We start from the raw sequence: 27,399 nt of genomic DNA, 5'->3' as shown, positions 1-27,399 counted from the left end.
TGTCAAGAGCTGTGAATTCCTGTCCCCAATTCTGATCCCGACTGTGCCAGTCGGAGGCATTCCAATCCCTTGACCAATCTTCACCTCCTCAGCTGCTAAATCTTCCCAGCTAATAGATCTCTCCAGCATCTGGAATCCTGGGATTAGAGGGGAAGTTTCAAAGGGAAGTATTTCCTTTCTTTGTACTGTAGTTGTATTCCAGTGTTTGTCTCTTGTGGCCCTTCTTTGCATATCCAGGGAATTGCTAATTGCCACTATGGGATGGTAGGTGAATTTCCTCCAGGCCAGGCTGGATTCTGGAGATGTTTGGTGGAGGGGTCACTTGGGCATGAAATTGGGGTCACCATGGGTGGGCAGGTAGTTGTGAGTTCCTGCACTGTGCAGGGGGTTGGACTAGATGACCCTGAATGTCCCTTCCATGATTCGAAGTAAATGGATTGCTACCTGCTGGGCGCAGAGCTGCCTGGACTAAACACCTGCACAGGAAACTGCCTGTCTTCTTTCAGCCTTTCCATGTGCTTGCTTATGGATCTTATACCTAACTGTGGTGTGGAGTGCGGCTGCGCAGCTGTGGCTTGGGTCTGTTTCCTCCCGGAAAGCCAGGAATGACGCAAGCAGCCAGCCATGCCCCTGAGATCTGGCAAGGGCAGAGTTAGGGTCCCCTTTGTAGATATGTAAGGGACATATGCCTACCTGTGGGATGCAGAGAGATAGAGGAGCTTGAAATTTAACTAGGCAGGATTAATCATTACTGCAGAGCCCTGATAAGGTTAGGGCAAAGTCAGCCTCCTGTAGCTCAGAGCCTGAACTTGGCCACGAACTAACATGAGGGGCACCAAGAAATACTCTCACGTTATTGACACACCAGACCCTGGCAAGTGGGAGGTAAGGAACAACAGGAGAAGCTTAGGCGGGGGGAAAGGCCACTGGAGACTACTGTGTCCGAGATTATCCAGCCAACTGTGTTCACTCAGGACAGCATTGGACCTTCATGTTGACATGAAGGGCACTGGGAGCTTGGTCAAGATGACTCTTGAAAATATAAGCCATTGGTTGCCAGTCTGTGAGGATGATCCATGGGAGGGGGGTTACAGGCATCTAGGCAGCTGTTTCCCAAGAAAGGCAGCTGTTTCCCAAGAAAGGGGCCTTGAGGGAGCATGGTCACAATCGTAGGGGTACTTTCACTTGGAAGCCCACCTTGCTTTGTTTTGATAGCCCCTCCAGGGAGGTTTATTGAAGACGGTAGTTTTGTATTGGGCCTCACATACCTGTCTGAAGGACCAGCTTCTTTGGTCCAAGGGAGCAACCTTCACTCAGCAGAGTACACACTTTACATGCAGAAGAGCCCCAAATGTATCCAGTTCCAATGATGACCTTCCTCTGCCAATGACCTTGAAGAGTGGCAGCCAGTCAGGGCAGACAATACTGGGGTAGATGGACCAATGACTTGGCAGAAGGCATCTTTTTATGTGCATATATGGCTGCCTAGCCATCATGTAGAAGAGGCTGTCTCAACCAAAGTTTCATGAAACCCTGGGGTTTCTGGATGGCCCTGCAAGGGTTTCCTATGTGGGTTGAATTAACTTCTTCATTTTTAAAATTTATTTTTAAATTTGGTAAACATTTATGGGGTGATGTGACCATATATGGTCATGTTGACGCCCCCCATGACCAATGATTGGGCCTAGAGTAGATGGGGAGGGGAGGTGCCCCAAGTGGATGTGTCCACAGCAATGCTTTCCAATCATATTCTGCAAAATTGTGCCACATCTGAGGTTTCTCAAAGTCTGAAGGGGGGGGGGGTTCTCAATGGTAAAAAAATTGAGAAAGGCTGGCCTAAAGGTTCACCTGGAGCTGCTTTCCTTTTGCAGTTGTTTGCCTGTGCATATGAAGGAGCATTGTCTTATCTTTCCTACTTTAATTCTATCTATGGAAACTTTAGAAACAAAATTTTATTTAGCTACAGTTCATTAGAATAGCTAGCTGTCTGTTGGTGCTCTTCAAATGTCTTTGAAGACATTCCCCGGTGGGGAAACAGTATCCCATTAGAGTATATGATGCCCCCAATGGGGCAAGTAAGCTTCCTTGAGACCATTTCAGGTTAGTTAAATGGTGTGGCCCAGATCTTAAAAAGGCCTCTCTGTGCCAGATATTCAGTTCCCTGCATAAAACCCACAATACACATTTGATTGCATAGACTCTGGGAAGACCTGGGAGGACAATAATGTTGTCGAGCAGCCAGGTAGTTTCTGGACTCAATTCAAGGGACCGGGATTAATCACTAAAACCCTCTAATGTCCTCAGACAACACTTAGTCTGTATACAGCATACGAATACTTGAGTATGTATGCGCTTGTGTATGCATACACGCACATGCACATATTAGAAGATGGTCCTCCCCCTTGGCTAACTGCAAAAGCAGCTCCCTGGAAGTCAGCCAAAACCTTTTCACGCGCTTCAGATCTGGCTTTTAGTCATTGTGGGCTGCAAAGTTTGTGGCTGGTCTAGTTTAAATGCTCCATGCCTAAATGCTCACAATAGTATAAGTTATTTTAAGGAGGTTCTCCCCATGTTTGTCTTTTATTCCGTTTGTCATTAGTGCAAAAGAAGGTGGTGTATGTATGGGTATTCTTCATGGGTGTAAAGGTAAAGGTATCCCCTGTGCAAGCACTGAGTCATGTCTGACCTTTGGGGTGATGCCCTTCAGTGTTTTCATGGCAGACTCAATACAGGATGGCCTTGCCAGTGCCTTCCCCAGTCATTACCATTTTACCCCCCAACTGCAAGCTGGGTACTCATTTTACCCACCTCGGAAGGATGGAAGGCTGGGTCGACCTTGAGCCGGCTGCTGGGATCGAACTCCCATGGACAGACAGACAGCTTCAGACAGCATTTCTGCCACTTACCACTCTGCACCACAAGAGGCTCCCAACATGTAGATCTTCCATTTGGATTGGAAGGTTCACACACACACACACACTGCCTAGTCCTCAGACTCTTCTGCCAGGGAACTCAGCGATACACCCATCATTTTATCTTCACAAAAACTCTGCTGGGTAGTTGGGTAGAAAGAGTGACTTGTCCAAGGTAATTCAGCAAATGTCATGACAGAGTGAGGATCTGAACACAAGTCTTCTAGATCCTAGCCTAAATTGCTATGCCCCCCCTGGATTTCATCATCATCTCTGCTCAGGGACCCAATTCCACTTGCTTCTTGCTCAAAGGGGAACCTACGCACACAATAGCTCTGTGCCCTTCAATGACTGGGCCCAGCCTGGGCTAAATTCTATTAGATGTTTTCACGCAACCTTACTTCACGGCACCACGCACATTCCAAGTTATGTGAATCTCTGGGTTTCTGCTGGAGGATGGGATGTCTCACATTGTGCAACATGCTGAAGACAAATATTTTGGCTGCTGTGAGTGTGATTGTTGGAGCTGTTTGAAGTTCTGCATGTCCTTTCTGCCATGGCGAGCTGCCTTTGTGCACCATCCTTATTGCCCAGACCTTTCCTCAGGCCTTGATCCTTCATGCCGCTTGTCTTCCAGTTGGCGGGGTATGAGGCAGCCCTGCCTATCACAGAAAAATCGAACCCCATCACTCGAGAAATCGACAAAGCTGACCCCACAGAGATTGTCCAGCTCCTTAAGGACTGTGATGCTGAGATCTTCCAGGAAGAAGATGAAGCCTTGGTCAACTATAAGGTAATTCGCTCTCCAAAACATACCATGCCAGAGGGAGGATCAGGATGTGACCCACTGCCTGGATCCTGAGTCCATTTAGGCAGTCTTTTCCTGGGATCCTGTGAACAGAGGGTTGCCAGCCTGCAGCTGGGCCCTGGAGTTCCCCTGAAATTACAGCTGATCACCAGACTACAAAGAGCAGTGTCATTCGGTGGCTAAAAAGGCAAACAGGATTTTAGGCTGTATTAAAAGAACTCTATTGTCCAGATCATGTGAGGTAATGCTACTGCTTTACTGTACTCTGGTAAAACCTCACTGGTAACTATAGATGGAAATCCTATTGCAGGGGTCCCTCATACAGGGTCCAAGGGCACCATGGCGCCCACCCACAACTTTCTGGTGCATGCCAAATGTTTTTAGGAAGTAGGTTGGGCAATGAGGGGCTTATGTCCAGAAAGGCTTCTGGTTGGCCACTGGCAATTTGGTTAGCTGCACTGATTTTTTAAAATGTTGCTTCGGTCACAGCTGCATGACTGAAGGTAAACTGGGATAACCATTTTGCACCTAGAACCATAGAATAATAGAGTTGGAAGGTCCCTCATGGGTCATCTAGTCCAACCCCCTGCACTATGCACCTCCTGCAGCAGCCATTTTATGGCAGCCATTTTGTGGCTGTGTCCAAAACGCTGTGTCAGAATTTCACAGCTGCCTGCAGTCTCAAAAAGGTTGGGGAACCCCTGCCATATCATGTGGGCTCTTCTCTTATGAGGTATCCTCCTGTCCCCACAATCCTGTGCCCAGAACCAACCAGAGACCCTTCTGAACTCCATTGGGCACATAGGCCTCATGAAGGGATCTGTCCCCCTGATGGTTTGTTAACCCCCTGTGGCCTGGACCTGACATCAAGGTGAGCTTGGTGTTGAGAGAGAAGGCACTTAAATTCCTATTGTATCTCCTTTAGAGGCTGTACAGTGACTCGGTGCTGAAGACAATGATGGACATCATTGGGAAAGTACAAGAGGTGCTGAAGGTAGGATAGGTGGATGCCCAGTGCTGTGTGTGTGTTGTAGGAAGTGTGTGTGTGTGTGTGTGTGTGTGTGTGTGAGGCCATGCATGTTTCTTGAGGCCTCTATAACTGAACACTGTTCCTTGCCCTGGCAGCACTATGGAACCAAAGTCCAGTGGATCCTCATTTTGAAACCCAGGAAGAACAACTGCTTTCATCTTGTTCTGCAGACAATGCTCGGAAGGCTAAAAGGGTCCACACAAACCAGGCTTCACAGAGAGCAATTTGCAAACTGGTCCATCTTCTACCTGCTTGTCCAGATTTCCTCCTTTTCTCTGGTGGCCCAATGGGCTTGTGTGTGTGCCATGGAAAGAATGGGAGAAAGGCCGTTTTGAATTATTTCTTATTTCTCTCATGATGGGGACATCTTGGATGACTTGAGCCCAAGAAATACCCTCCAATCTCATGTACAGTCTGTTGTCCTCCTGATCATGAGGGAGCCAAGTGGAAACAGTCTGGAGCTGTGCTCTAGGACCAGTTTGTGCCTCTCAACTTGTGTCTCTCAGTCTTAATACTCCCCCCTCCAGCCTTGCAGGACATGCCTGGTGATTACCTGGGTTGGCCCTTGCCCCCTCCTCTGGAGAAACCCCTGCAGTAGAAAGGGGTATCACTCCGAGTATCCTTAAAGAGGGAAAAGGGGGAAGGAGAGAGGCTACAGCTCTGATCCATGGGGGAAGGGTGTGGCCCATAGTACGTGCTACATGGATAAATAAACCAGCTGTGCTCCTCCTTCCAGATTATGCCTTCCAAGTACCACTAACCCTACTCATGGACAGATTAGTTCTATGATAAAGTTGTTGAGCCCTCCGTGAGGGATCCACTGTTACTAGGCAGATGAGCTGAATTGTCACATACGCTATCCTAAGGTGGAATGGAAGGGTGTGCACTGATTAAAATATGGCAGGGCTGCCTGACTGGGGATACAGTTGTCCTAGGGCTTGACCTGGCCTATAGACAAAGGGAGGAAAAATGGAAGTTGCTCATTTCAATCCTAAATCTGCAGGGCTTGGTTGGGTTACTCTATTGAGATAAGAATGACCTATTTACTAGCAACCTATCCCAGCCTTTGTCCAAGCAACTCAGGGGATTTCCCATACAACAACCCTGGAAGGTAGGCTAGGTGGAGAGTGAATGACTGGCCCGAAATCACCCAGTGAACTTCATGGCAGAGGGACGATTTCAACCTGGGTCTCCCAGATCCTCGTGCAGCACCCTGACCGCTGCACATGCTCAGAGGCATTTACACTGCATGGCACAGAAAGCCAAAAGCCTTCTTGCGCCCATTCCTTTACAGGTGTGCGTGTGTGTGTGCGTGTGTGCACACGTGCTTGGCTTGTATATTTTAACAGGTGAAGACCCATCATCCGTGATACAGTAGAAGAAAAAAGTCTCAAGCTGGTGATGGCGAAGTGATTTAATGTTCAAACCAAATTCACAATATTCAAAACAATTTCAAAACAGATTCCCAGGTATATGTCCGTTTTCAATTTCTTCATCAGTGAATTCTAAATCTCAATATTGGAATAATTCAATCCTCTAATAATGTTTTTTGACTGTTGAACATAACTTACAGTATTTGCAGGCGTATAAGACTACTTTTGTCCTCTGAAAAACATGTCTCCAAGTGGGGGGGGGGATCGTCCTATATGTCGGGTGCACTTCAATTGGGATAGACATAGCTGCCCATAGTGGCCCATAGTACTGTAATGTAATGTAACAAACTCTATATTTTGAGTGGAAATGTTGGGGGGTCGTCTTATACGCCCAGTCGTCTTATACGCCGGCGAATATGGTAGTCTCTATAATATCATGGGTGTATAATTCAATCCCAAACTGGCCTCATAAATTCAAATTTGTAGGGGTCTACTAATATTAACTTCACTACATACAATTCCTCTATAGCAGTGACCCTTGTTTTGAATATTGTGAATTTGGTTTGAACATTAAATCACTCCACCATCGCCAGCTTGATACTTCTTTCTTCTACTGGCGTGTATATTTTGGCAGCCTCTGGGCAGGAGTCCTTCCCAGGTGGGGAGGAGGCCCCAAAGAAAGGCTGCTGCTTCCTCTCCAGGAAGGCCCAGTGGCAGGAGGGAAGGCGGGGTGGCCGAGGGGAGGGAGTTTCCTCTCAAGGGTTCTTTATTCTCCTCTTCCTTCCTCAGGAACCAGACCAGGCCCTCATCGTCCTGAGCGGTGGTGGGGCCTCTGGCCGGCTTGCCTTCCTCATGGCTGTGAGTTCCCTCCTCCTTTCCCTCCTCTCTCCTGCATCTGTGGCTAGCGGTTTGTACAGTGCCTTGAAACAGATTGTACTGAAGGCCTCTGTGTAGGGTTGCCAACCTCCAGGGGGTGGCTGGAGATATCCTGGGATTACTACTGAACAGAGATCGGTTTCCAGGGAGGCTGTTCTGGAAGGTGGGCTGTCGGGCATTCTACCCCGCTCCCTGCCTTCCTTAATCACTTCCTGACTTCCTTAGGCTCCACCCCTAAAATCTAGGTCTTTCCCAATCTGGAGACTGGGAACTACCATCAGAAGCTGGGTAGTTTGTGCAGCCCTAGAACTTCATACATTAACAGGGAATTTTAAAAATATCTATGTGTATTGGGTTAGTAACTCAGGATATTTTTCATTATCCAGAAGTGGCTCTCATGGAGGAAGAGGTTTGGAACTTCTGTATCATACAGATCCAAAACACAAGGATATAACGAGCAAATCGAACAGATACAGAATATCTTATTTCTTTAGTGCTTTTTTTATGGTGCATTTCCTCCCATTATGGATCTTTAAGGCAGCCATCAAGTCAAAATGTAAAATATGCTAACAATCATATTTTTAAAAGTGCAACTGTGCATGGAAGTCCCATAAAACCAGCAAATAGGTCAATAGCAAGACTCAAGGGAATTGATTAGCTATCTCAGCCACTGAATCTAATTCAATGGAGAGGGCTGGCTGAAGGGTTTTGGTGCCCTAGGCAAACTAGGGGGATTTCCGCACCCGTTAAAAATAGTTAAATGCTCACTTTTCGTTGTCGTTATATTCCACCATACGACGTCGCCAACAAGCATTGTCTGGGCAGTAAACAGCTGGCTACATTCTCCATTTTAAAGCGCTAGTTGATGAAACTGACGATATAGCAAGCAGTTTGCTGGCCGCACACTGGAGGTTGGCAATGTCATGCGGAGCAGCTGGAATGCAGCGTCTTCATAGAATAAATACAATGCTACATTTAACAGGTGCAGAAATCCCCCCAAATTTAGATTTGTAAATCACATTGAGCTTCAAAAAAAGATGGGGTATAAATATTTAAATAAATATGTTCTTGAAAGGTTTAGCAAGTGTATGGATGTGAAGGGAATTGTTAGCTTGTCCACAAAGACCTGTTGAATGGTAGACCCCTGACTGCCTTAGGAGGAATGCATGGGGTTAGTATAGCCTTCTCATTTCATTGGCTGTCTATCTTTCCATCTCTCCTAGGTGTCTTTTAACAAGCTTCTGAAGGGCCTGGGACAGCTGCCACAATACACTTACATCATTGCTGGGGGAGACAGGTAAGGGGAAGAAAATGGCTACGTGGGGCTTGCAGGGGTTGCTAATCTGGTATGTGAGATATGTTACCTCCATTTGTGGGTTTGCCCCTGCTAGTTGGAGAAGTGGGTGGTGGAGCAAGCCCTACAATGATAAATAAATGGGAAGCTAGAGTGGCCGCAGGACAGCTGACTCACCCTTGCCAGGACAGTGACTTCTCAGAGGTGGTGGTGTTTCTCCCAAGGTTGCCTTCTAGACTAGAGGGTGGAAGCAGTGCCTGAGGAACCCTTGCTTCTTCTCATACTTGAATGTTTCTGGTAACATCTGGGTGAACTGGAGTGGATTGCACAGATACTTCATCTTCAGTCAGAAAAGCATGATTGTGTTGGGTCTGTTACAGACAGCTTTTGCTACAGTTTGTGTCATCAGTGGATTGGATTGGACAGAAGATGATCCTGCGTTGAGCAGGGGGTTGGACTAGATGGCCTGTATGGCCCCTTCCAACTCTATGATTCTATGATTCTATGATTAATAGACAGTGTTTTCAGAAGAGAATCAACACTGAGTAAAACCAGGATAGCCATCTGGGCTGCAGTGTGTATGGGAGTTCCTGGAGTCATGGCTTAATTTTCTTCTCAGAAAAAGAATCAATTTCTGGTGAATCCAATGATAAATGAAATTAATAATGCTACCGAATCCAGGGCAGCTGATGCTTCAGCAATAGGGAACCAGGGTGCTGGTGAGAAGTGGACTACTGGCTGAAAAATTTAAATTATGACACCAAACATGGACTTTACAAAAACCTGACATAAACTCGAGACCTTTCAAATGCAATGCCTGTGGTAGATTCTGGGTGTCTCTCTATGTGATCATAATAGAAATGAGACAATTCGGACAAAATGTGACAACCAGCCACAAATCGAAGAACAATTCCAAAAGCGCAGACTGCAATGTCTGCAGAATGAACACCAGCAGACTGCCTCATAAACTCCTCTGGCAAAAATGACCAACTGAATGGAAGAGCCAACAACTGGCACCAAAGAAAACGTGGCTTAAACAGATCGAGGAAGACCTTAGAAGCCAGCGATTGACTATCCACATGGCCAAAACTACTACCACCAAGAGTGGAAACATATAAATAAGGCAAAAAAACCAGCAGTGTATTGGCTGAGATGACAACCTGCTCCACCAATCACCAGCTAAAGGATAAAAGGAAAAGAAGCAGCAGCAATGATTATTGACTCAGCATTTTCTTATTCACCACTCTAATTGTGGTAGTTATGCCTCTCTGACTAATGTTGGTGAAAGTATGGTGAAAAATATGAGTTCAGCGATGTGTCCTCTTATTATCCAGCTGTAGTGTTTGTACTTGATTGGCTTATGGAAGGCCCCAATGTAACAATGCTGATTGCATCTATTTTTAATGCTGTTACTGTGCTCATTATTATTTATAGTTACCAAAGCCTTCCACTGTTCACGCTTTGACAGTGTAACTGGACTTGAAAGACTCCAGTCTAATGAAGACCAGCTACAAATTGCAGAACTAGTTTGCATGTCACATGTTCAAGTGGATAGAATTTTTAACTCTCCAGGACAATTTCCAGATCTAAATTTAGGAGAGGATGAAATAACCAAACCACCCCCATATATCAGATTTTCTTAGATTTGTATCAATTGGAGAAGGGATTCCATTTTGTGCATGATGGGTTGGCTGGGGTTCTGGGCTATGGAACTCCATGTCTGAGGGACTGTAAAGGCCTTCACAGGCCTTCTCTTCTCACAGGTCTCTTGTAGCATCGCAGGAGGGTCCGGAGGACAATGCACTCCTTGGCATAGAAGATCTGAACAAGGTGAGGCTATTGAGATGAAGTATGTGTAAGACCTAAAGGAGTCAAGCAGCATCTAGACCCAAGCAGGCCTTTTGATCCCCAGAAGTGGTCTACAGATAAGCTTGCCTATAGTATAGATCCTGAGCAAGAAGGCCCTGGAGGTAACCCTGGGGACACTTGCTGCCTTTCCCATGCAGAACTGATTGGTTCTATATTGTCCCATGTAGGTCCCAACAAGCAAAGGCCTGTTTTCAGAAAGACAGAAGTAGCTGGCCCAAAGTTGCCACACACAAAAAGTGCAAACAGTAGTAGAGCCACTTGCATGACCTGGCTTGTTCAATCTCATCCGATCTTGAAACCTAAGAGAGGTTGGCCCTAGTTAGTATTTGTATGAGACCACCAAAAATACCATGGTCGTTACACAGAGCCAAGCGATGAATGGCAAACCACTTCTGAATGTCTCTTGCTCTGGAAACCTTACGGGGTTGTCATAGATCAGTTGCAACTGGCTGGCAACACTGACAAAAGGGTAGGAGGGGTGTGGCTCCGTGGTAGAGAATGCTTGATATACAGAAGGTCCCTGGTTCAATCCAAGGCATCTCCAGTTTAAAACCAGGAGGTAGGTGTTGTGAAAGACCTCCACCTGAGACCCTAGAGAGCTGCTGTCAGTTTGGGTAGATAACACTGACCTTGATGGACCAGGGTCTGATTCAGTATTCATCTGTGTTCACATATTTGATCCTTGCTATAAGGATTCCAAGAAGTAATCTGGAGTATTGCTTACCACACCACATCATCAGGTACACAACACAGTGATGGGGAGGAACGTGGCAGGGAGTTCCACACCTTCTCCCTCAACACACTGTACAGCAAAGATGGTAGGTCCTCCATGCCTGGAACAAGATGTAGGACCCCTCCTAGAGAGGCGAGGAGGGTTGGTGAAGCAGATGCTTTCTGGAAACCAATGACATCTCCTGGTCCACCCTTTTCTCACTCAGGTCTGCGAAGGGAAGAAGAAGGTCATTTTCTTTGGGATCTCCTGTGGCTTGTCTGTGAGTGGCTCCTTTAGGGCTTGGGGAGGGGAGAGAAGGTGCTGTTCAAGCCTCCTCATTAGGGCCAGGGAGAATGGTAAGGAGTCCCTAATCTTGGAAAGAATGCAGCTAGCCTGAAGAGCAGATCTGCCCATGACCTTTTCTGAAAGGACATGGCAGAGGGAATGTGTGCCCAGACCAAGGAAGTGCTTCCTTCCCCTTGGACTCAGCTCCTTCTCATCTCCCCATTGACCACCACTTCTGATCCCCTTGCCCCCAACCTAGCCTGCCTAGCCTGGCCTGCCTCAAAGGTAGTATGGGGAGGAAAAGAACCTTGGATAACTTGGCCATAGCACAGTCCTCTTGCACATATGACAGATGATGTTGCCTTCTGGGGCATGCAACAATTTCTGAGTTTCCCATATTGGGGATACAGATTTATCAAAGGAAATATGGGTGGAGAAATGGGATACACATTCCTGGGTATGGTATTATGGGTGGTGGAGGCTACGTGTGTGGCTGGGGCCATCATGATATTGCCTTGTATCATTATCAGTATCAGTATCTATTTGCAGCTGGGAAGGAGAAGGAGAGCAAGATGGTGCCTGACTGTTTGACTGTCTTGGCTTGGTTTGGCTTTTGACAGGCTCCCTATGTGGCTGGCCAGCTAGACTTCTGCATGAACAACCTGGACATCTTTGTTCCAGTGCTGGTGGGATTCAACCCAGTCTCGATGGCCAGGTAAGGAAGCACAGAAGGGTTGACTGGGACAACAGCTTAGGATCTGAGATCTTCCTTGATCCTGGAACTCAGGGCCAGAGTTGGCTTTGGGGGCCTTAAGGCAAGGTGTGTTGAACAGGCCCCTTCAGCCTGGAAGAGGTGCTGAAAACTGAGTACCACAAACCTCCATTTTATTCCACGCCATAGCCCTGATAAAGCTGTTCTGACCAAGCAGTCACATCAGGACTCTCAGCCCCACCTACCTCACAGGGTGTCTGTTGTGGGGGAAGGAAAGGGAAGGCGAATGTAAGCCGCTTTCAGACTCCTTTGGGTAGAGAAAACTGGTATATAAGAACCAACTCTTCTTGTACCTCACAGGATATCTGTTGTGGAGAGGGGAAAGCCGCTTTGAGACTCCTTTGGGTAGGAAAAAGCGGCATATAAGAACCAACTCTTCTTCTTCATATGAAGTGCCACATTCACATATTTACATCACAAATGCCTGATTTCCTCTGTGATGGGGACTCAAAGTGCCTTACATCATTCCCCTTTTTATCTTCACAACCCAGTCAGGTAGGTTAAGTTGAGCGTTTGTGACTGGCGGCCTAGCCCAAGGTCACCCAGGGAGTTTCAGAGATGGAGCTGGGACTGCAACCTGCATTTCCCATGTGATAGTCTGGCATTCTATCCCCTACCCCACAGTGGTTCTCTCACTTCAACTAAAGAAACTAACAATATCTTTTGAAAACTGAGGCAGATCTTATTGAGGTGAGGGCTGCAGAGGATGGAGAGCCCCCTTAAAAGGCTGTCATATTGTGGCCTAGTTGAGTTTGTCTTTCAGACCCCACATCTCCCCACAGGAATGAGAAGATTGAGGATTTTCATTCCACCTTCCGACAGGTGGCCGAGCGGATGGAGAAGCTGCAGGAATCCCATAAAGCCTTCATCCTCAACCCTGCAGTGGGGGTAGGTGATGAGCGGGTGCACAATGGGGGAGGGATGCCTTCCTGCTATGAATTTCCATCCAGGTTATCTGGGGGCAGCATTGGTGGCTTCTGGATGTATTTGAGATCCTCACATGTAGCAGAGGTTGACATCTGGAGGGGAAGTTTGGCAGCTGTACCATTTCCATCTGCCAGTCCACCCTCACTCTCAGCTTGGGCAATCAGCCCTTACGCAAGTGGGCGAGGCACAGTCACCCTCAGAAGCTAGGAGATAAGTTGTTTGGGTTGAGAAAGACCCACTCTTCCCAACAAAAATCCCTCATTGCTCCCCAGCACACTCCCTTATGAGGTCTTTGCCTTCGGTAGCCACCATCACCCTCAAAGAAACTCTACTTGTGGTAGGATACAATGGAGGGCAGTATTTGGTGGATTTCAAAGAACAGATGCCACCCCTGAGAGAAAGAAGGGCTGACCCTCCATGGGGGTCTAGCCTAGTTCCATTTGGCTTGAGCCCCTGATCAGCCATTCTCTCCCTGGAAGGAAGCTGCTTTGAAATCTACCCAATCTTGCCCTAAGTTATGTCCCACCACAAGGAGGGCTTCTTTGGAGGAAGGTCTTACTTTCCCTATCCTACCTCTCTCTTCATATCCAGGAAAGGACATTTAGGGAGCATGTTGCAACTTTAAAAGTATTTAGTTTTGATGTCCACCTGGCTAGAACTGGCTGAGAAATCCCACATGAGATTGTGTGGTCACTCAGCATGGAGAAGCATGCTTGAACATATAGTTATGACGACCCACTTTTTCAAGCAGTGAGAAGTCCGAAGAACAATACTGGGTTGCTTTTCTTTGGATTTCAGGGCACCGGAGAAGCAGGTAATATTTGCTTCATTTGCAAACATGTAAGTACAGGGATAGGCAAAGAGGTGCTTTATACAGATCCACTACCTAGGGTTGCCAACCTCCAGGTAGTGGCTGGAGATCTCTCGCTATTACAACTGATCTTCAGTTGACAGGAATCACTTCACCAGGAGAAAATGGCCACTTCTGGGATGTGGCCTCCATTATTCCCTACAAAAGTAACTCCCTCTCCCCCAAGCTGATTCTGTGAAGGTTCATGGGGGTGGCAGGTTGCAGTGGATGAGCAATAGGGTGGTGTCCTGCAAAGTGCAGTGAGTCAGACTAGATCACCCAGGATGTCCCTTCCAACTCTGATATTCTATGATTCTAAGCCCCGCCTTCCTCAGGCTCCAGCCTCAAAATCTCCAGTATTTCCCAACCAAGAGCTTGGTAGCCCAACCACCACCCAAGAGCAAGTGCCAAGAGAGGAAAGGCCAGAGAGAGATTCTACAGCTCCTCTCTGCTTCTTCCCCACCCTCCCTTTCTTTAGCTGTGTCTTCACACCCATCTCTGCCCTGTCGCTCAGCTGGGTGGGTCATCTTCTCCTAGCTCCATTAGATGCTCCAACAGAGCCATCCACAGATCATCCCTTACCCACCAGCACCATCTGAGAAATGACCAGCTGACCAAACAGCCAGTCACTTAACGTGCTGCATCTGGCAATGTGGGTTCTAGCCCACGGAAGCTTACGCTGGAGCAAATCTGTCAGTGTAGCAAAGCGACTCCATCTTAGGCAGCCTCTCATGTTCAAAGAACCAGGGGTGGGTGTGTCTCCATCCACTGTGCTTTCTCCCTTCCTCAGCCGGAAGGCATCACTGGCTCCTCACGGATGAAGGGCGGCAGTGCCACAAAGGTTCTCCTGGAGACTCTGCTCCTGGCGGCCCATAAGACTGTTTCCAAGGACAGCGAGATCTCAGAGAAGTGAGTAGATGTTGTCAAGGGGAATCCTGCATGGCCGAAGACAGTAGTCTAGCGGTGTTGGCTATGGGGTTGCTATCTCCTGGATATCTTGGGGTGGAGCCTTTGTAATCATGGAAGATCTGCAGCCATCACCTGGAGGTTGGCAACCCTAGGTGCCTCTCTCAAAAAACCCTCTCCTCTCCCAGGTGTCTTCTGGAGATCCTGCGCACCTATGAACGGGCCCACAAGGTCACCTATAGCCACAGTAAGAAGATTGCAGCCCTGGTGAAGCAAGCAGGAACCAGGTGAGCTCAAGAAGTAATAAAGGGATTCTCGCTGTCATGCAAAGAATGGAGACACCTCCACAATCATACACAGAGCATCCCAGTGGTTTGAGTGTCTCCACTTGTGTAGACAACATAGTGTAGTGGTTGAAGTGCTGGATTTGGGTCTGGGAGACCCAGGTTCAAATCCCTACACTGCTATGGGCACTTACTGGATGACCTTGGGCCAGTCACATACTCTCTGTTTAACTTACCTCACAAGGGTATTATTGGCTGGAAGAACAGTATTGTAAGCTGCTTTGGATCCCCATTGGAGAAAAAACAAGGGCTAAATATATCAATAAATTATTTTCTTCCTAACTTTTGTTCCTTCCTCCCCCAGCCTACAGAAGAAGGCCTATGTGTACATGGTCGGGTGGCACACACTGGGCATCATTGCCATCATGGATGGAGCAGAGTGCATGCCCACCTTTGGGGCAGGTGAGTCCCCCCCCCTCCAAGGGAAAAGGAACTGCATAATGGGAAGAGACGTTTTGGGTGTGGGTAGGGCACCCTGGCATAGCTTTGGTTACTCTTTGCCATTATATTTTGAGGTTTTCATGGTGCCAATTGAATTGAATGTTCAATTGAATGTTCAATTGAATGTTGTCCCATTAGAAGAACTGATATTCCGTCAAGGAAGGACAGGTTTTTTAACTGTGCAACAGGAAGGCCTAGCACCTTAGAACATGGTTTATTAAAATGTTCCCTGTTTATTTCAGTCAGACAGTGCTGGATCTCTGCTTTGGGACACGATATGGCAACATTACCTTCCCCACAAAGGGTTGCTGAATGATTGGCTGGAAAGGAAGCTGAAAGTTTTTGTCAGTTCTTATTAAACATATTCCTGCCTGGGAGAATACACTTCTGGCAGAGATGCAGGCCCTGATGGAACTATCCAAGTTCTGCAGGGTCTGCAAAATGGCGCTCTTCCACCAGGCATACGGCTGAGGCCAGGACACAAACAGACTGTACACCCTCCTGAGACACCCTCACACCACTCAAATATATGGAGATGGAGCACTGGGATAGAGTGTTTTACCATTATTTATTATTATAGTTTTTATATTCTGATTTTAACATTATTGTAGAAATCTATGTTGCATACTGCCCTGAGCCTTGACGCAAAGAGGGATGGTTACTACTACTACTACTACTACTACTACTACTACTACTACTACTACTACTACTACTACTACTACTACTACTACTACTACAATACTGATGATGATGATGATGACATTGCTATTTAGTTTATTTTCTTATCCGGCCTATCAATAGGAGCTCTTGGGCTATAACAATGGATTCATTAAAGGAAAGGAAAGATAGAAATACCTTTTCTTACTAGCTTTGTTATATAGAATACGCTAAGAAAGGGGGGGAGAGAGTAGGCTATGGACAATTAAGAAGAGCTTGAAATGAAAAGAGGCCCGTGTTGAGGAGGCTGAAGTTGAACATGAGGGTGTATGACGTTTGGTGGTCCAAACCTTATTTTGGGGTCTGAAACTCTCCTCAATGCTTTTGGTTGAATTCATTAATAAGGAACGAATGAGGACCTGGGAACCGACTTCAGCCTCCTCCCATGGTGAAGGCCAAGGTGAGGGTGTGGGAGATCCCTTCTTTTATGGAGGTTATAAGAACCTTTTTTTATCGATTTGTGGTGCAGACATCAACGACGTACGGGGCTTTCTTATTGGGGATCACAGTGAAATGTTTAACAGAGAGGCTGACCTCATAGCACAGGTGAGTGAATGGAGAGGAGAATGGGGGACAGGGCAACCAACAGAGAAAGGGGCTCTTCTCTATAGACTTCCATAGAACCCAAAATGGAACCCAAAATGGAACCCTGACTCCTGAAGCAGTAGAGAACGGAAGAGTCCAGTCATACCTTAAAGGCTAACAAAATGTGGCAGGGCATGAGCTTTCGTGAGTCATTGCTCACTTCTTCAGATACGAGCCATGAGTCCTGAAAGAAGAAGAAGAAGAAGAAGAAGAAGAAGAAGAAGAAAAGTTGGTTCTTATATGCCGCTTTTCCCTACCCAAAGGAGGCTCAAAGCTGTTTACAGTCACCTTCCCATTCCTCTCCCCACAACAGACACCCTGTGGGGTGGGTGAGGCTGAGAGAGTGCTGATATCACTGCTTGGTCAGAACAGTTTTATCAGTGCTGTGGCGAGCCCAAGGTCACCCGGCTGGCTGCATGTGGGGGAGCGCAGAATCGAACCTGGCATGCCAGATTAGAAGTCCGCACTCCTAACCACTACACCAAACTGGCTCTCCCCTGCCTCAATTTCTGTTAGTGCTGCTGGACTCCTGCTTTTTATTACTGCTACAGGCAGACAAACAGGGCGACTATCTTGATCTGACTCCTGGAAGCAATCATATCCAAACACTTAACCCAACAAATCTAAGACAGGAGTTCACAGATCCAGCCCCCTAATTTGGGGCTTGCCCTGTCGCAAGGAAACTTCCCCTGTTGCTCAGGGCTCTTTTAAAGTCTCTTGAGTCAGGGGGAGGCTTCTCGTGGCAGGGGGAAATGCTGCCCTCTGTGGTTGGGAGCTGTGGGATCCAGCTCACATTGTTTGGATTCTTGGCTCATTACTACGGAAAGTGATGCCTTCACCACCCTACAGAACCCTCCACTTGGCACATTTTTGGCCCAGTGTATCATACACAAAAGTCATAGAGCGTCTTGACAGCTTTCTTCTTCTGACTTTTCCTTGGCAGGGACCAAAATTTGCTTTCTCTGAACAAGATTTTGTGAAAACCATCCTCCCGTCATTGACCGAGCTTGACACCGTCCTCTTCCTTTTCACAGTGGATGGTGAGGTCAAGAGGCCGGAGAACAGGGCAAGAGGAGCTGGGGGCGGGAAGAAAGGGGGGTTGCTAGAATCCAGCAAGCACTGAGGGGCTGGCAGCAAATATTGCTTTGAGAGCTGCTTTACTTTCTAAAAGTCATGCACAACTCAGTGGCAGAGCACCAGCTTGGTACACCAAAGGTCCCGGGTTTGATTCTCGGTTATCAGGGCTGGAGAAAGCCCCTTCTTTCCCTGAGCACAAATGTTACTGAGCTGAGTTCAGAAGAGATCCATAATGCATCCAAATTGTCATTCTTTTGGGAATCTCTCACAATTTAGGCAACTCAAAGGTGTGCCTGTCTGGTCTTCTGTTTGGGTTGCCAGCATCCAGGGTCGAATCTGCATGGGGCTTTTTATCCACTTCCAGTCTGAATAAATCCCTCCCGTCTACACTGAATTCAGTTTCCATTTTGATTTTGGGCGCTTTAAATTTTCCCTCATGCATGATTGATTTGCAGTGACCATACCTTTCACCCACGATATCCAGGAACGGATATAATTCGTGATAATTGATAAAGCCACTTTGAGAGCTCCCAGTATTAAAGTGTAGATCTTTGTTTTGCTGGATTAATGTCCTGCCTGCTGAGGTAGAGAAGTAGTTTGACCCTGATTGGCTGGGTGTCAGTTCAAAGACTTCCTGGTTCCCTGTTGCAAGACTTTCCTCCCAAAATGTATTTTTGCCCTCCTCTGGGAACCTGTTTTAAAGTGACAGTGCTCCAGAATACCACAATTTGTCTTGTTCTGTGAGGTTGCTGGTGGCTCAGCTCCCCTCCCCTCCCCCCCCCCCCGCCGCCGCCGCTCATTCAGGATAGGGAAGAAAGAGATGAGCAGCCTTGTGCTGCACTTGGCTTCTCCACCGGCAGTCAAAAGAAAAGAAATAAAGCACACTCCTTTAATGCCGGCTGGACTTTACCTGACCCCCTTCCACCTTCCCCACTCTGAGCTTCCCCAATCAAGTGCAGAACGCTTTCTGTTTCAATTTGGGGGAAAGCAAAGAGGAAGACCCAGGTTCAAATCGATCTGAATTCAGTAGGATCGACAATGGAAAAAACATAGTAAGTACAGAATCAGTCCTGGTGAAGCTAATCTCCGGACTACAGAGGTCAGTTCTCCTGGAAGAAATGGCTGCTCTGGAGGATGGACTGTATGGCATTCTATCCTGCTGAAATCTTTCCCCTCCCCCAATCCCACTTTCCCCTGGTTGCAGCCCCAAAGCTACAGGAATTTCCCGACCTGGAGCTGGCAACCCTTCCGTCCAGTTATGCATGACAGTAGGAGGGAGCTGCCATGAATTCACTCTCTCTGTTTCTCACCTGCAGATGACCTTGTCGAGGTGGAGAAGCTGGCAGTTCAGGTGAAGGAGAGGACATCAAATATGCAAGCGCTTTGTCATGCCACCGTTGGGCAGTACCTGCCGGTAAGAACCCCACAGGGCTTTCCCTTTGAGGTGTTTTGTGCTTAGCAGGGCCTTGGGTCCCAGAGGATGGCAGGGTAGGGCCTGAGGGATCCCAACCCAGCTAATTACAAAAGATAAGGAATTCTGGCGCTCAGGGAATGGCATAGCTCTCCATGGGACCTTAGAGAACCATTGTTAGTCAAAACAGACCAAGGGTCCACAAGCATTTTTGAGCCTGCAGGCACCATTAGAATTTTGAACCAAGGTGATGGAAAGAGCCACAAAATGGCTGCCACAAGAGGTGGAGCCAGCCACAAAATGGCTGCCACAGCTCACCTTCACACATGCAGTGAAGCTCCTTCTGCTGTGGTGGCAGCTATTGCCAAAGCAATGGTTCTAAAAATCTGCACTGCCTCTCAAAGCTCCAATAGCCAATCAGATGGCCAATTGCTGGGCAGAAGCCCCACTTGGCCCCACCCACTTTCTAAAAACACCTGGTGGGCGCCACAGTTGGGGACCCTGGAATAGGCAATACCAAGTTGGATGGACCAATGGTCGTATTCTGTTCATGCAAAACTAAAAAGGGAAACCAAAACCCAACCTAACCAGAAAAATTAGGAACCCAAAGGTTGAGTTGCAAAAATAATTTTAAAAAATTTCAAATATTTATTACATAAAGTGCACTAGTTCAACATATTAAAAACAGTCATCATAATTTAAAAGCATCACATTTCTAATTACACATGGAATAAACCAACATAGAATGGACCAAATGCGTTTTGACACCAAGGGGTCTTCCTCAGTGGTCAAATTACTGTGAGTGCATTCCATGTGTAGTTAGAAAAGTGATGCTTTTAAATTATGATAACTATTTTTAATAGGTTGAACTAGTGCACTTTATGTAATAAATATTTGAAAATTTTTAAAATTATTTTTGCAACTCCACCTTGGGGTTCCTAACTGATTCTGTTTATGGCCACTGCCAATGTTCTTGCGAAACATGTGCATGGCTCAGTGGCTGAGCCTCTGCTTTGTGTGCAGAAGAGCCCACCTGGTATAAGACCTCAGATAAGAGTGTTTGATGTGGGAGATCCACGTTTGAATCTCTGCTCTGCCAGGGAAGCTCACTGGGTAATCTCAAGTCAGTCACATATTCTCAGCCTGACCTATCTCACAGAGTTGTGGTGAGGATAACATGGATAACGGCATTCCAGGACCACTATCCACCGTGGTGTTTGGAAAGCTATCTCCTCGGTCAAAAGACTTTGGGCAAGGGCATGTGCCCCACGTTCTTCCCTGGTACTTTTGCCACTTGCTTTAGAGGTGAACTTGAAGGTGAAGAGTTCTTCCTTCTCTCTCTACTCCTCCCTGGCTGTTCCCCACAGGCCTCTCTCAAGAAACTCTTCCCCTCCATCATCAGCATCATGTGGCCCATCCTGTTCCTGGAGTATGAAGGGAATTTCATCCAGGTAACCCATGCAGCAGGATTAACAATCATTGGTTCTGGGGGGGGGGGGGGGATGTTGCGCAGTTTGAATATGCAGAGAGAGAGAGAGAGAGAGAGAGAGAGAGAGAGAGAGAGAGAGCACCAGCTGCTTAAAGAATAACAGTTTTTATTCAGAAGAGAAATGACTATATATAGAAAGAGAGGGAGACACCTACAGTCTAAATAACCATTGTCTGCAGTCATTCTGTTGTTCAGCTGTTCTGGAGGCAAGCAGGGAGGAAGTGCTCAAAAAACAGGAAGTCTCCTGTTGAGTCAATCAGCACAATGTGACAATCAACAGGAAGTTCCTATCTATGCTGATTATACATCTCTGATGCCCCCTGCAGGACACCCTGTATAGTCTGCTCAGTTATGCACACTGCAGATCTTGCTTATTCCAACAGCAGGAAGGGGTTCCAAGTCAGAATGTGCGAGCTGTTTGGCCCGGGTTCCTTGCAGCTTCCTTGGTGACAGTTCTTTTTAGGAGGTCTTCTTATTGGACTTGCCTGGAGCTGTTACACTCACAGTGGGAATGAGCACCGCCATATCCTGCCAGCCCATCCTCCTGGCTCATTCTTCTTCCCTTTGGTTCTACGCAGAGGTTCCAAAGGGAACTGAGCACCAAGTGGATCCTGAACACGGTCAGCACTGGAGCCCATGTGCTGAAAGGCAAAGTTTTACGCAACCACATGGTGGATCTGAAAGTGAGCAACTCCAAGCTCTTTGGGAGAGCAGTCAGCATCTTGCAGGTATCAAATGGGAGTACAACACGAAAAAAGGACGGTTCAAAATGAGTATAATAACAGGGGGAACAGTCTTTTGACTAATCTTCCCCGTACCTATGAGCCAAAGGCCATATATAGAATAGAATCATAGAATCATAGAGTGGGAAGGGGCCAACAGGCCATCTAGTCCAACCCCCTGCTCAACGCAGGATCAGCCCAAAGCATATATATTATTTAAATCCTGCCAAGAAGAATTGATCCTATTGAAAGACTTCACTAGCAAACATTAAATTGAAAAACAACCACTGATGAAAACTCACTTGAAAACGGTTTTAATCTGGAGGCCGTTTTGGTTGTTCTATTAAAAGAAGAGATAAGACATTTTTAGTTACATTTATTGTGAAATTGTTTATTATAGCCTAGGGTAGGTTCTTTTTTCTCTTATGGTATCAAATGGGAGGCTCCAACATGCTTGATCTCATATCTTGGAAGCTAAGCAAGGTTGGCTCTGAAGAGTATTTGGATGGGAGATCAGCAAAGAATTCCAGGGTCACAAGGCAAGGGAAGACAATGACAAGCTACTATTCCCTTGAATACACCATGGCAGGGGTAGTCAACCTGTGGTCCGCCAGATGTCCATGGACTACAATTCCCATGAGCCCCTGCCAGCAAATGCTGGCAGGGGCTCATGGGAATTGTAATCCATGGACATCTGGAGGACCACAGGTTGACTACCCCTGCCCTATGGGGTTGCCATAAACCAGCTTTGACAGGATGGCACCTTATTTACAAACACACAAGCACAGAGATGAGGTTGGGAAAAAGCACCTTCCTCCATTTCCTAACTCTGTGCCTGGCCCTGTGGCTCCAGCCCTCCACATTTCTTTCTTTCAGACATTTGAATCCCACTCTCTTCTTCGGAGGGCCAAGCTACATGTTACCATATTTGACACGCTGCATCAGGATCTCCCCAACCGGACTTTGAATGAGTCACTTACAGGGCACGTGAGAATGCCTACTGGGAACTCATGACCCTAACACACCGGGCCCTGATTTGGGATCCTGACCACAGAGATGAAGGGGCTTTAGTCTCTCCCAACATCATTTTCCTAAATTGAAATGGCCTGGGGGGGGGGACACTGAGTTCCCAGGAGGAAACTTCCAGCTGACCTGTGGTTGATTCAAAGTTGAGATGGGTAACACAGACATGATGTGTCAAACACTAATCTGTTTAGTGTAACAACAATCTGGACCTCCAAGTGGAGGGTGGTTATCCTCATAATTAACCCTGCAAGGCTTAAGCAGTGCCGGGTTTGGCCCTCAAACATTCAGGTCTCCCTCCCTGTCCAAAGGCCCACCAAAGGCCCACCAAGGTCTGGGACTCTTGCAGAGCGACGAATGTCCCGCCCCAGTGGCAGGGAGCTGCCCTTTTTGCTCCCATCTGACAGCTGTCCCTCCCACAACAGAGGTTCATGGGACAATCGCAGGCCAAGTGCTTGGAAGTGCTGCTGCAGGTGATCTACCATCCGGAGCCTTTCTCTGAAGAGATCCGTGCGGCTGAAGTCTCCAAGCACATTGCTGTGGCAACAGAAAAGAGCCAGGTAAGCCTTTACCTCCCTCCCTGACTCAGAGAAGCGTGGGTGGATGAGGCATGGAATCCGTTGCTGGGCCCAGCCTAATGAAGTTTAGCCATTCCTGCCCCTCCTGGCCCAGCTGGAGCGCCATCCTGACCTCTCCCCTGAACAATTCCACTCCTTGCTCCCAGCCCTTGTAGCCCAGACGGGACCCAGCGGAGCGCCCAGCCCTCACAGAGAGCATCTCTTTCCTTGGCCAGGTTGTCCCCACGGCTCTGCTCTGCCTGCTGCGTGGCTGCTCGGTCCAGGAGGCCCGCTCCCGCCTTGACGCTGCCTCCTCCCTCCGCGAGGCCCTTGATGCCGCCTTCAGTGCGCCGGGACACAAGCGAGGGGCGAGCAAATCAGATCCCGAGGAGAACAGCACGTAGGGCTGACCGGCAGTCCCTGGGGCCCGGCAGGAAAGGGGCAGGTGCTGCTGACACTGTTTCCATGTGCTGCACTGGAGGGACAACCTGTCTTCCAGCCAGAGAGGCTCCGGAGAAGCCACTTCTGGCCGTTCCTTCCTTGGCCCTGCTTCATTTTGTGGCCGAAGCACACAAGCCTAGAGGCCAGCAATTGCAAGCCACGTCTTCCTCTCTTGCCTCGCAGATCCTGCTGGCTTGTCATAAGTTCACTGTGACTTGATGGCACTTTCCACCACTGCGGCCTGGCAGGCCTCCAGATCCCATACAGAAGCCTCCTTCTTGGTCCTTTAAATGAGACATGCTGGAGATTGAACCCGGGACCCTCTGCATGTGAGCATATGCTCTGCCACCGAGCCACAACCATTCTCAGGTGGCAAGCAAGGTGGGAGTGAGGGCAGACTGCCTGTGTGGGACCCTTGTTCAGAAGCAAATAGAATCCGCGGGATGGGACACAGCATTGGCTGCTCCGTCTCATGCAAGGGAAACAGCTGTGTATGAATGCAACTCCCCCCCCTCCTGCTCAAGGCTCTTGCTCCCCCTTTGAAGGACAGAGGCTCATGCAAAAGGCTGAGGAAGGAAGCCCGACTCCCCCTTTTATTTGCCTTTGGGTCTCACTCCAGAGCAAAGGAGAGAGGAGAGATGCCTCCAAGGAACACACCACCTCAGTTTAGATGTTTTTTTTTGTTTTTGTGGGTCCTGCCCTGGGGGATCTGCAGTAGAATTTTACAAACACAGCTGTCCTAATTGCTTTGATAACTGTAACCCCTTCTTCCCCCGAATTCCTCAGTGGAAAGCCACCAGAAAGTTGCATTTAGCCCTGCTGGTGACCTCCAAGAGAAATACTAGAGGTGCCTCTAATCCTCCCCCCCACAAGGATGAAAGCATCTCCCGGGTGGCTTTTTCCAGGAACAAGACAAGGGGAGGGAAGGATTGCACGCAATCTCCCTCTCTTGCTCCCCACACCTTCTCCAACTTCAAAAAACTGTTCGAGATTCTCCCTCTGAGAAACACAACTGCCCTTGGAGAGGCTGCCCTTCCCAGCTGTGACATCCTCCTGAATCCCCTGCATGCTTTCCAGCAGTGTCTCTTTTTCTCTCATGCCTTCCCAAGGCAGTCTGCGGTCCTTCTGCAGCCCAGCTTCATTACAGGAGGGGAGTTGCTGGTTCATAGTGCTGAGCCGCAGAAGTGGTTTTGTTTAAGAATTATAAAAAAGGAGAGAGTGGAGGCCATTGAAACACTGTCTCCTTTTAAGAATCCAATAGCACCTTTAAGACCAACACATATTTATTCAAGGCATGAGCTTTCGAGTGCACACATGCTTCCTCAGACTAAATGAACAACCATCACAACTGTGGAGATATAAGGCAAAAGCAAATTATGGCCAATCAGTAAACTGTGTCATAATATCTAAATTAAGCCATATGATGCCATATGATAATTCTTTGCTAAAACAGCTAATCAGTCCTTTTGAGTTCAGTTGTTGTTCACAAAAACATATGGAGAAATAAAGCTGTCCACGTTAGTAATTAATGGCAGACACTTTCCCAGTTGTAGCTGGCCCCATCCGTCTCCACCCAAGCGTGGAAACATCCCTGCAAGTGACAAGCTGTGCTGGTGACTATCTTCTTGTCCTGAGACCAGAGAGTTAAATTCAAAATTATATTATATATATTACTAACATCACATGTGATGAATTTTACTCTCCACAATAATGATGGTTTTTTCATTTAGTCTGAGGAAGAGTGCCTGCACTGGAAAGCTCACGCCTTGAATAAATCTTTGTTGGTGTTAAAGGGGCTACTGGACTCTGGTTTCATTGTGCTACTTCAGACCAACACGGCTACCCACTTGAATCATGTCTCCTTTTAAGTTGTTATAACCCACTCTTTTTTGGTAGAAGACTGAGGAATGGAGTAGTAGCAACCTAGGTTGTTGCCTGACTTTGCCAACCGGTGTGCACAGGCCAAGACCCACAGTTCCTGTGAACTGCTCAGAGTAGATTCTTGTGAGCTGACTGAGGTGTGGTATGAACCTTGTTGCCCAGTTTTCCAGTCAAACCAGTCTCTGCAATGGAAACATACACCCCGCTTTTTACTGAAGGCAGGGGCAACACCATCGTCAAAGAATCCACTTCTGACCCAATGCAAACCGAAGCTCCTTAAGGAAGTGCTGTGAAGCGTCACTCACTAACAGCACCTGATTCTGCATGCCATTGAAATCTGCAGACGCAGTTGCTGTGTGAACCACTCCAGCCAAACTCTACTGGCAGAAGGGCAAGGCATAAATCAGAAGGATGTTCCAAATATCACTGCAGTCTATAATGAAGTGGCTGGCCTTCTGCCATCCTAAGGAAGCAAAACTCACCCCCCCCCCACCAAAAAAAAAAAAAGAACTGGGCCACCCACAGACGTACTTGATGCCCCAGGTGTGCAGAATATGCCAGGTTTCTTCCGCAAAAGCTTCTGTCTTAAGAGCATATGTGCTCCTTGGAAAACCAGAATACTGAGAGGAGTTTAGTAGTTGGAGGGTGGAATCAGACTGCTCAAATGCCTCAATGGTTACAGTATTTGGAAAGGGGGTATTTCAGGGTATAGGGTGGGATTCCCCAATTGTTGTCTCCTTCCAGCGATTCTGTGAGGGTCCCCTCAGGCACTCGCCCTATCAACACAATGGTTTCAGCCACGAGTCTCCCTCCCCCCTCTGATAATCAGTATGGTTTAGGGGCTGGAGGAAGACCTGGGTTCAAATTGCAACTTTAACATGGAAATGATGGGATGACTTTGGGGCCACTTGCTCTGCCGGACTGGCCGACCCCACAACCGGGGAAGAAAGTGGGTTATTACCTGAACAAATAAGGCGAAATGCTGCTTTATGCTTATCTTTTCTTCAAGTAGTAATTCTGTAATGGGTAATATTTCTCTCCTGCCCCCCCCCCAATAAAAATGTCTTTAAAAAATGAATAAGGCTCCTTAGAATGGCTAAGAAGGTTGGTAAGATGTGAGCCAGGATACACAGGGATACACCAGTTAAATAATTGCTCAACACAAGCACAGAACATGTGATATGACTGTACTATGGTGTCTCCCCCCCAATCCTGGAGATTTGGGTGTAAAGGCTGTGGAGGGCAGCATCTGAGGGCAGGGGGGCTTCAGTGGAGTATAATGCCATAGAGCCCTTCCCTCAAAGCAGACATTTTCTCCAGGGGAACTTTATAGCCTGGATTTCATTTGTGATTCTTCATTCCCATGTCCAGCTGTTCCTGCCAAAGCTTTATCTCCAGCAATGCCTGTGCTCCTCCACCCTTGGAGTGACTCTCTCCTGTTCAGCTCTTCCGAAAAACTGAGCTCTGGTAACCGTTCTCTCTCTCTCCCACCAATCAGATTGGCAAATGAGCAGCCAGGCCCCCACCACTCCCACCAGCTTTTTGTGCAAGCTGTTTGGCCTTCCTTTGGCCGATTAGCACAACAGGAGGTTGCCAAAGGGCCTGGAGAAAAAGAAATGCCCTGTCTCTGTGAAAGAGGCTGGACATGTGGAAATGGCAGGTTGACGTGCATGCAGGTAAAGAACATCCCAAGAAGCCTCTAAAAAGAGAGGCTTTTCCCCCCTCTCCAGGCTCTTGGCAACCCGCAGGCTTACTGCAAGCTGAAGAAAGCGAAGGACATGGCCATCAGATGAAATGAAGGGCCGCCAGCTATATATTGCTATTAGGTATTAAGGCTGTACTTAATCTAATGTTGTCAATAATGGATGAGCTCCTTATTACCGGCAACAGCTGGGCCCAGCGGGGCTGCCACTTTGTGAAGAGCCATTAACCCCTAATATACCTCTGCAGTTAAGGAGAAATGCAACCTTCAACAGTTTTTTTACAGGGCTAATAACAACCACCATTGGTCACAGGGAACAAACCTTACTCACCATGAAGGCTATAACTGGAGGAGGGGTGCTGTAACCCCAGTGATGATTTTAGTGGGGAACCCAG

General features: G+C 47.6%; 1 protein-coding gene across 2 annotated transcripts; it reads left to right on the top strand.

Moving 5' to 3' along the window:
* GCKR (glucokinase regulator) lies at positions 1-25,791 on the top strand. 2 transcript variants are annotated; one of them, XM_077329750.1, is made up of 19 exons: positions 1-885; positions 3,550-3,705; positions 4,646-4,714; positions 6,913-6,981; positions 8,223-8,296; positions 10,057-10,123; positions 11,101-11,154; positions 11,780-11,874; positions 12,714-12,819; positions 14,499-14,617; positions 14,803-14,901; positions 15,263-15,360; positions 16,586-16,662; positions 17,645-17,741; positions 19,095-19,192; positions 20,557-20,640; positions 21,257-21,406; positions 22,849-22,983; positions 23,217-25,791. In XM_077329750.1, exons 1-19 carry the CDS (start codon positions 826-828, stop codon positions 23,382-23,384), a joined length of 1,875 nt encoding a protein of 624 aa, XP_077185865.1. In that variant the 5' UTR covers positions 1-825; the 3' UTR covers positions 23,385-25,791. The 2 variants fall into 2 exon arrangements, with proteins under 2 accessions (XP_077185865.1, XP_077185874.1); XM_077329759.1 differs by lacking the exons at positions 1-885; positions 3,550-3,705; positions 4,646-4,714 and adding an exon at positions 6,087-6,219.
* The last annotated feature ends 1,608 nt before the right edge of the window (positions 25,792-27,399 follow it).

The sequence above is a fragment of the Paroedura picta genome, chromosome 1 (assembly GCF_049243985.1).
Source record: "Paroedura picta isolate Pp20150507F chromosome 1, Ppicta_v3.0, whole genome shotgun sequence".
Classification (NCBI taxonomy): Eukaryota; Metazoa; Chordata; class Lepidosauria; order Squamata; family Gekkonidae; genus Paroedura; species Paroedura picta.
The sequence above is the reverse complement of the archived record's forward strand: the minus strand, read 5'-3'. Positions and strand labels throughout refer to the sequence as shown.